The sequence below is a fragment of the Terrapene carolina genome, unplaced genomic scaffold, assembly GCF_002925995.2.
Source record: "Terrapene carolina triunguis isolate 2854851 unplaced genomic scaffold, T_m_triunguis-2.0 Scaffold21042, whole genome shotgun sequence".
NCBI lineage: Eukaryota > Metazoa > Chordata > Testudines > Emydidae > Terrapene > Terrapene triunguis.
The window spans coordinates 3,870-14,387 of record NW_020685393.1 but is presented as its reverse complement, the minus strand read 5'-3'; the positions used below and the strand labels follow the sequence as shown (position 1 = coordinate 14,387).

Genomic DNA, 10,518 nt, shown 5'->3' with positions numbered 1-10,518 from the left:
GCAATTAGGAAGGTGGCAACCCTATGAGTTGTACATAGGCAGATTCCCCAGTTTGTCACGCTGACACAGCACAGTAAGGTCAGGAACGGGTTTAATGTCTCTTTGACTGGCCAGTCAGTGATTCAGGGAAGAGAGCCCTCATGGAGCTCGGTCTGAGAGCCAGAGCACAAGGAGAAAACTTTAGGTCCCTTTATGAGTAAAGGGCTGGAGCAGCCTATCCCGGATCTGTTGGGTCCTCGCCCCGTAGATGATGGGGTTTAGCATGGGGGGCAACAGGAGGTACAGGTTGGCCATGAGAACGTGCAAATGCAGGGCCACATTGTGCCCAAACTGGTGTGTGAGAAAGGAGAAGAGAGCTGGGATGTAAGAGGATAAGATGACACAGAGGTGGGAGCCGCAGGTCACAAAAGTCTTGAGCCGGGTGTCCTTTGTTGGGAGGCTGAAGATGGCCCTGAGGATCTGGGTATAGGACACGGCGATAAAAAACACATCCAGACCAATTACGAAGAATGCCACAGAGAGGCCGTAGTAACTACTGAGGCTGATGTCGGCGCAGGCTAGCTTCACCACAGCTATGTGCTCACAGTACGTGTGGGGAATGATGTTCGTTCTGCAATATGGCCAACTCCTTGCCAGGAAGGGAATGGGCAGTAGGAGTATGGCACCACGCAGCACCAGAGCCAGGCCAATTTTGGCTACCACGGGGTTTGTCAGAGTGGTGGAATGTCTCAGGGGATCGCAGATGGCCACGTAGCGATCAAAAGCCATGGCCACGAGGATCCCAGACTGCATCGCAGAGAAGCTGAGAATGAAGTACAGCTGGGTGAGGCATGCAATGAAATTGATCTCCCTGGAATTGAACCAGAAGATGCTCAGCATTTTGGGTAGGATGGACGTAGACATGACCAGGTCAGTGATGGCCAGCATGCAGAGGAAATAGTACATGGGCACATGGAGACTCGGCTCCCTCTTCACGATGAACAGGATGGTGAAGTTCCCCAAGATGGCTATGGCATACATGGTGCAGAAGGGGATGGAGATCCAGACATGGGCTGCTTCCAGGCCAGGAATGCCCTGCAGGATGAAGGTGGAGGGGTTGGTGAAGTCGGTTGAGTTGGAATCTGACATGGTGTAGGGGAGAAGGTGTCCAAAGTTGAGGCACAACAGTGTCTCCTTCATATACCGTACGTTCCCCTGACTTCCTGTATGTGCCCAGAGTCGAGGGTGATGGTCACAGGACAAACACCTGGATGGAGAGATAATGTTAATATGAGACACCACATGCCCAACTGGAGGCTGTTCTCATGGATGAAGCAGATTGGTCACTCTTCACACACTGAAAAATGACATTTTCATTATTCAGAGAAATGAATTTTGAACAACTGACCCGCCTAATGCCAATTCCATATTTTATGGTGCTTCCTTCATCAATAATTTCTACATATCATGGTGTGGGAAACCTTAATAGGTGCCAGCAGGAAACACGAGTGAATACTGGTTATCCCTCATTGTTCCTTAGGTCTTGTCTAGAGTGCCACATTTTTTCGCCAAAAGGCAGCATTTGGTGAAGAAATTGTGGAGGTGAAAACACTACAAAGACACTTTTGACGACGGAACTCCTGTTTCAGTGACATAATAAAGGCACGTTGACGAGACTTGTAAGGCTTTGTCACCGAAGTGCCAGTGTAGACACCGTGATTGATTTCATCACTGTAATTGGCCTCTGGAAGGCATCCCACAATGCCCATCCTAATCACTCTGGTCAGGAGTCTCAACTCTTCTGCCATGCATCCATGTAAATATTTTCTGCTCCTCCCCCTTTAAAGGCCCAGGAATTTTGAAATTCCCCTTCCTGTTTGCTTGGCGTGGAGTGTTCACATCACATCTTCACAGGTGGCCATGGCGGCTCCATGCAGCAAATGGTCTCCCACTTGGACCACTGTGGAACTGCGGGATCTTCTCAGTATTTGGGGAGAGGAGGCTGTGCAGTTCCAGCTGTGCTCCAGCTGTAGGAATTTCAATACCTATGGGAAGATTTCTTGCAGTTTGTGGAAAAGGGGCTATGATTGGGACAAGCTGCAGTGGAGAGCAAAGGTGAAGGAGCTGAGGCACACATATCAGAAGGCAAGGGAGGCAAATGGTCACTCCGGAGCTGCATCCCAGACCTGCCATTTTTATAAGGAGTTGGACATTATCCTTGGTGGAGACCCCACTTCTACCGCCAAGAGCCCTGTGGCTACTTCGGTGGGGCTGGAGCTGATGGAAACTGGACCTAACCCAGAGGAGGAAGTCATCAATGAAGAGGTGGAGGCATTAGAAGATGTGGAGCCCATGCCAGGGTTGCACAGTGCTGTGTCCAGTCAGGAGCTGTTCTCCACTCTGGAGGTGTCCAGACAGTCTCGGCAGTCACAATCAGGTGAGCCAGGAGCAGGAAAGGAGACCCCCGGTAAGTGGTTTTGCTTTGTAAAGTGCAGAGGTGGGTTGAGGGCCGAGAAATGTACAAGGCTGGCTGTGTTTGTGTGTGCTGGGCATTTCTCCATGCAGCTAGGCAGTATGGCAGAACAAGGTGTTGATGCACACCGAGATTTCACTGGAATCCTCCAGAGAGATCTCTAGGAAACCTTCCTGCAGGTACTCTGCAATCCTCTGCTGGTGGTTCCTTGGCACAGCTTCTTTGTTCCTTCCCCCATTGAGGGATACTTTCTCACGCCATTCCGCAATTACTTGGGCAAGGACCAAAGCAGCACACAGGCGAGCAGTATTGGGACCGTGGCGGAAACCACAAGCGACAAGCAGGAAAGAAAAGAAAATGAGGCATGCGCTAGGGATGCAATGGAGAGGCTGATAAAAGTTTTGGAGCGGCAAACCAACATGCTGCAGTCCCTCCTGATGCCCCAGACTGAGCAGATGGGTGTCCTCCCTCCCCTTCAGCACATTCACAACTCTTTCCCATGTCCTCCCCAAACTCCACCTGCACATTCCTTTCCGATTTCTGGGACTTCTCACTTTACCATTCACTCCACATCCGCAGACACCTTTTCAAATGAAAGCTGGACTTACGCTCAGCTGTGTGTGTGTGCATGGTGTTGTGGGTTTTTTGGCAATAAGAGCAAAGTTACTTGAATAATAAGCACTCTTTATTTGTTTCCATTGAAGTTATGATAGTAGATGGCAGCAGCAAACCAGCAGGCAGTTTTATCATTTCCTTACATTGAACCCTGGGCCTGAACAATCACACCTGCTTCCTACCCTACCAAAACAGGACTTCATTATGCATAACAAACCCAAGCATAGCAACAAACATTACTCGTTCTCATTTACAAAGTGCTACTGCAAAGTCTCCCTGATTCAAATTGCTCCCCATTGTGCCCCTCTAACAGCCTTGGTATCTGGCTGCTCAAAATCAGCAGCCAAGTGTTCTGTCTCAGTAGTTCACCACTGAACAAACTTTTCGCCCTTTCCTTCACAAATATTATGCACATGCAACACATGCCTACGATCATGGGAATATTTTCCTCAATGAGGTCTAACCTGTCCTAAAGACATCACCAGCATGCTTTTAATCTGCCAAATTCCACGGTCATCCTGTCCCTACTCAGCCTATTGTTGAAATGCTTCTTACTGCTATTCAGGTTTCCCATGTACAGCTACATGAGTCATGGCATTAAGGGTCTCCCAGCATCACTATGGGCATTTCGACATCCCCTACGGGGATCTTCAGGTCTCGAAAAAAAGTCCCCACTTTCAGCTTTCTGTAAAGGCCGGTGTTCCTAAAGATTCATGTGTCGTGAACTTTTCCAGACCACCCCTCATTGATGTCAATGAAATGCCCGCAGTGATCCACGAGTGCCTGCAACAGCATGGAGAAGTATCCCTTCCGATTGATATATTCCATTGCAAGGCATCTGGTGCCAAAATTGGAATATGCGTGCTATCTATCGCCCCACACAGTTGCGGAAACCCATTTCTGCAAAGCCATCCACAATGTCACACACGTTGCCAAGAGTCACGGTCCTGCGCAGCAGGATGTGATTAATGGCCCTATTAACAGTCCCCCAACAGCACCAACGGTGGACTTCTCAACTCCAAACTGACTTTCAACCTACCAGTTGCAACCTGGAGTCACCAACTTCCACACTGCGATCACCACACACTTCTCCACCAAGAGCGCAGCTCTCATTTGGGTGTCCTTGCGCCACAAGGCTGGTGGGAGCTCAGTACACAGTTCCACAAAGGTGGCTTTTCACATCCAAAAATTCTGCAGCCACTGCTCATCATCCTGGACCTGCATAACAATGCGATTCCACCACTGAGTGCTAGTTTCCCGAGCCCAAAGCGATGTTCCACCATGCTCAGCTGTTCTGTGAATGCCAAAAGCAATCTAACGCTGCTGTTATCCATGTCAGTCACCACGTCAGGCAACTGTGACTCCCGTTGCCTTCAGAACTTCAAGATTGATTCCACTGCCATTCGTGATGTGCTACTGACAGCTAGCAGAACAGTGCAGGATCCATTCCTGCACATAGAGGTGGTGGGCTGAGCAGAAAACAAGGGATGTTGAAAAATGCCAGAAACTGGAGACGGAAGCACATGGAATGCTGGGACGGAAAGCAATGCATCATGGGACATTGAGCCCAGAGCTATGATGTGCTGCAATCCGGTTTGCCTTCCTACAACACCTATCAGCACAAGATGCAGAGCTGAACTGTGGGATAGCTACCCACAATGCATTGCTCTCACTATCGTTGCGACCAACCCACATCTGAAGGCGCTATGCCAAAAGAGAAAGACAGTGTGAACGTGCAACGACGATTTTCATTAAAGGCTTTTTGGTCATTGACCAAACTTTCAGCAAAAAAAATCTGCCAATGTACACATCGCCTTACTGCAGTGAAACCCAGGCTAGAGAGTCCACGCTGTGGGGAGTTTCCTATTCACCTAGTTACTGAAAATCTGAGAGTGGGAAAAAAAACCTTTGCCAAGACATGTGCCGGGGGAAACATCCCAACACACCTCAGGGAAAAGACTTGGGCATCATGGATGGCAGCTCCACGGAAACACCTGCTCATTTGCAGTAGTGGCCACAACAAAGACAATGTTCGAATGCCTAAGGAATGGGATGAAGAATAACCTGCTCTGGAGATGCGCTCAGTTTTGGTCACCCAGTCTGTATAAAGGATATAGCGGATAGAAAGGGGATTTCTGAGACAGGCTATGAGAATGGGGGAGGCTGGCATATGTGGACAGACTGAAACATCTGGGACTGTTTAGTGTAGAGAAGAGACAAATAAGGGGGCATAGGAGAGAGGAGAACAAAATAAAAGAATGGAACTGATTACATTAAAATGAACAAACAGAGAACAGCTCCCAACCAGTAATAGCTATGTACAGATACCCTTCAAAAGGGCTAATTCCCCAAAACTGAGGCTTGGTCTACACTTACCCCCCAAGTCGAAGTAAGGTATGCAAATTCAGCTACGTGAATAACGGAGCTGAATTCGACATACCTTACTTCAAACTTACCACGGTTCAGACGCGGTCCACACGCGGCAGGCAGGCTCCCCGTCGACTCCGCGGTACTCCTCTCGCCGAACTGGAGTACCGCAGTCGACGGGGATCACTTCCTGGTTCGATTTATAGCGTCCAGACCAGACGCGATAAATCGAACTCGGAACTTCGATCCCCAGCCGCCGAACTAGCGCGGCAGTGTAGACCAGCCCTAAGAGAAATTAACAGCAAAACTGATCGGGAGGGAAAATTTAGGCAGAAAAATGGCAATGAAAATTGGGAGTTCTTTAAGAAGAGTTTATGAGAGAGCTGAAAAGCCACGATTCCACAATCAAGAAAGTGGAGAACAGTGATTAAAAACCCAGTTCACTAGCAAAGTGAAGGAAGCAGTTAAGGGGGGAAAAGCAACATATAACAAATGGGAAAAAGGGAAAATAGATAGCGAGCAATACAAACTGGAAGTTATGAAAATGCATACGGGACTTTACAGACATCAAGGGGAAATCCATGCTTTGCAGGGTTAAGGAGGTTATTAAGTATATTAAGAACAAAAGAAATCCTAGAAAAGGTAAAGGCCAATTCCTAGAGGGAGAAAGGAAACTTGTTAATGTTGCGGAAAAGGTCGATGTGTTCAAGAACTATTTTTGTTCTGCATTTGGAAAGAAGCAGTATGCGGTACTCCTATCACATGCAGTGATGAAACACTTTCCAGTCCATTAGCAGTCAAGGAGGATGTTAAACAGCATCTACAGTTGAACCACAGTTACAAACTGACTCACCCACACATCTCATTCGGAACCAGAAGTAGGCAATCAGGCAGCAGCAGAGCCCCCCGCCCTCCAAGGCAAAAACAGGACAGTTCTGCGTTAAACATAAACTATTAAAAAAATAAAGGGAAAGATTTTAAAAAAAGATTTGACAAGATAAAGATACAATGGAAAAGCTGATATGGGATTAGTTAAAAAAACCGTCTAGGAGTATAATTAATGCCAGTCAACAACATGGTTTATGGAAAACAGGGCTTGTCAAATAAATCCGATTTCATCCTTTAATGAGAGTTCATGTTTGGTTGATCAAGGGAACCAAGCAGATGCAACAGACTTAGATTTCTCTGAGGCATTTGATTTAGTAGGGGAAAACATTCTGTTAAAAAAATTAACACTATACAATATCAGTAGAGCACATGTGAAATGGACTAAAAACTGGCTAACTGACAGATCTCAGAAAGCTGTTGTCAATGGGCCATTGTCAGCGAATGGGGAAGTTTGTAATGGGACTCTGCAGGGATCACTTCTAGGCCAGATGCTGTTCAATTTTTTCATCAATGATATGGAAGCAAATAGGAAATCACTGCAAGTAAAATTTGTGAACGATCCAGAGTGGTTAAAATGAGGCGGCCAGGGCAGGCATAATGATTGATCTGGAGCATTTGTTGAGTTGGGCCCAGGCAAACTAAATGTTTTAATACAGTCAAATGCAGGGTCATCCTCTCAGAACAGGGAATGCAGGCCCGACCCCACTCAGGCATTGTATTATGGAACGCAGGGACCCTGAAAAGGATTTAGGGGTCATTGTGTACAACCAACTCATCGTAAGCTCCCAGTGCGATGCTGTGGCCAAAAGGGCTAATGCGATCCTTGGATGCATAAACAGCGGGGGGGGGACTGAGTTGGAGCAGGGGAAGAACCGACTGCGCCAAGTTCTGGGGTCCACATTTCAAAAAGGATGTTGAAAAACTGGAGAAGGTGCAGAAAAAAACCACAAAAATAACTGGAGACTGGAGAAAATGCCTGACAGAGAGAGAGATTTAAAGAGCTTCATCTATTTATCTCATCATAGAAACAATCAACCAGAGACTTCCATGGGGAGAAAACCGTGGGTGCTAATGGGCTCTGTACTCTAGATTAGAAAGGCAGAGGAAGACCCAATGGCTGGAAGCTGAAGCCAGAAAATTCTAATCGGAAATAAGGGCCAAATGATTAGCACTGAGGGTGATTAACCGGTGGGACAAACTACAAAGGGAAGTGGTGGATTCGCCAACTCCCCATGTCTGCAGATCCAGACTGGATGCTTTTGTGGAAGATCTGTTTGAGGGCTTGTCTACACTTAAAATACTACAGCGGCGCTGCAAAGCGCTTAAGTGTAGACACTACTTACAGTGACGGCAGGGGTTGTCCCGTCAGTGTAGTTAATTCACCTCCCTGAGAGATGATAGCGAGGTTGATGGAAGAATTTTCTGTCGACCTCATGCTGTTTACACCGGGGTTAGGTAAATATAGCGACAGCTCTCAGAGGTGTGGATTATTTTGCTGTTGCAAAAAAAGCTAATGCAATTTTGGGTTGCATTAACAGAGGTATAGCGCGCAAGTCATGGTAGGTGATAGTACCTCTCTACTGTGCACTGGGTACTTCTCAACTGGAGTGCTGTGTGCAATTTTCATCACTGCTGTATAGCAAGGATGTAGAGAAACTGGAAAGGATCCAGAGTTGAGTGACAAAGATGATCCAAGGGATGGAATGCAAACCGTATGAGCAAAGGCTGAAGGAACTGGGTATGTTTAGTTTGGAAAAGAGGAGATTAAGGAGGGACATGATAGCGGACTTCAAGTATTTGAAAGGCTGCCATAAAAAAGATGGAGAAAAGTGCAAACAATTCAATGTTTATTGGGGTGAACTTCCAGCAAGCAATGATTCCAATTTCCTTCCTCAGTGTCCTCCTTCCCAGCTCTGACTCCACAGAGCCTTGTCTGTGACCCTTTTCCCATTCCCCCCCTTAGCAAAACATGATTCCAATTCCCCCCCACTTCCTGATTGACTGCAGACTATATAGTAAAACGTGAGTTCTTCTTAGCTATACCTTAACCAATCATTTTACTGAAATTTCACTAACCAATCCTAACATATTGTAACATGATTATCTAACCAATTATATCCCACCACCTTAGTTGGTTTACACCCAACAAAATTAATTATACAGCAGCCAGAAACAATCACAGAACCAGACAAAGATTATACAGACAAACAATAGGGAACTGGGGACTACAGTGATAGAACAACACAGAAATGAGGATTTCACATCCCAGCTATTGATAAGTGAGTTCTTGCCAGACAGGATGCTATCACACTAAGTTTTTTATAAATCTTCTAGGCTCTTCCCTTTCTCTGGAGGTGATAGATCGGATCACCTTCCTAACAGCCCAAAACTGCCTTATTTCAGTGTAACTGGTGAGGATGTGACTGTTCGCTTCCCAGCTTACGGCTGCCCCTGCTGATTAGCCAAAGGCCTTAGCCTAAGAACAAGGCCTCAGACTATCCTAGTGAGAGAAGGCCTATAAACAGGCAGACTGATTTTGATTCTTGTTTTGTACCTCTATAACTAGCTAACTGATAAGAATACACCCAAATTCTTAAAGTATAGGCCTTTGCAGACAGGCCTGAATACAGCTGTCTGACACCTTCAGTTAGGAGATGTCATTTTCAGTTGCTTATAAGTTTGCCAAACTTTAACCGTTTGCACAGAAATTTCCCACATTGCATGTCTGTTTCCAGCTGAATTTTTTTTTTTTTTTTTTTAAGTTTAAGGCATAACAGTTCAGCCAACTTCTCGAATGAAGCCAGGAGAAAAGATGGCTTGGTCATGTTGAAAAATTCATATAATTATCCCAGTGAAGAGCCCTAGCCTCTCCATGTTTTCCATCAGAAAGTCAGGTGAGAGCCCCCCCCCGCCCTGCCCCCCCCCCCCGTTAACAGCCAGAGCCCTGAAATGCAAGAGGAGGAGCTGAGAGTCCCTGTGCATTAACTCACACACAGCTGGCTCCTGAGGTCTTCACGCAGTTCTTACTCCAAGGGGAGCAAAGAGGGACATTTTGGCCAGTGATATTGGAGCAAACTCATCCCCTGTGGCAAGGGCCCCGGCATGTTTAATGGCTCTGCAGAGCGGAAAGGACCACAGACCTATTCTCTATCCCATCACACCCACGTTAGACTGGGTTTGTCGAGCTGGTGAGCTCCTCAGCAAGAGATGGGTACCTGTGAATTCTGAGATGGACGTGTCTTCCCTGGAAATCCCCCGCAGGCAGCCGTTTCCCACACCTCTCTCATCCCAGCATCTGCAGCAGCATCCCACGCCGAGAGCCAATACAAGTGTGTGCACCATTTATAATACAGCTGTGTGCAATCCCGGGTGGGGGGGTGTTGCTCAGCCTGTAGGGGAGAAGCGGCATCTGAATGGAAACAGGCTGGAGACCGGAGACACTCTAGCCAATGTCTCTCTTTCCTTGTCTGCGCTTCAGTGCTATTTATGCAGCTTTAGGAGTAAACAGTAATTAAGGGACCTTCCCAAAGGGAGATGAGAACTCCTGGGCTCTCCGCTGAGTCAGAGAGGAATCGACTGCTCTGTGTATTTGTGTATTTTTAAAAAGTATAGTTCATTAGTAAGAAAACTAGGGATAATGCCCAGCTCTCCATAGGGTCTGATACCCTGTAAATACCCAGTATTAATGGGTAGATAGTAGTCAGAGAGATTTAGAGAAAGGTGCCTGAGGGGAGACACGAACACTTTCTGCAGACACATGGGGCTATCGCTAAGGGATGAGAGATCAGTAATTCTCATCAGTACTTATCATGATACTGTGTAGCACCTTTCATTGAAGGATCTTCAAAACACCTAGCAAAGGAAAGTGACTATGAACATATACCCATTTTACTGATAGGTAAACTGAGAGAAAGGGAGAGCTGACTTGGTGAAGGTCACACAGAGAATGATAGACAGAACCCAGGAGTCCTGATTTCCCTGCTGTAACCACAGTCTCTCCATTAGTAACTGAGCACACGACAAGAAGGAAATGGATTCATGGTGTAGCAGGGCTTGTTCGCTAGGTGGGTGTGACAGACTTGCTCAGAATTCAACCTGGAACGGGGGTACCGCTGAGCCCTCTGGCATACCAACCTGGGCTCCCCCTCACACTGTGAGGCTGTGACAAGCTGCAATCCTCTCCAGGTTTTGCACTT

At 46.9% G+C, this 10,518-nt stretch overlaps 1 protein-coding gene across 1 annotated transcript; it reads right to left on the bottom strand.

Annotated features, from left to right (window-relative positions):
* Positions 1 to 180: 180 nt before the first annotated feature.
* LOC112124191 (olfactory receptor 52B2-like) lies at positions 181 to 1,128 on the bottom strand. The gene has a single exon (XM_024222719.1). The coding sequence runs from the start codon at positions 1,126 to 1,128 to the stop codon at positions 181 to 183; it is 948 nt and encodes a 315-aa protein (XP_024078487.1).
* Between the last annotated feature and the right edge of the window lie 9,390 nt (positions 1,129 to 10,518).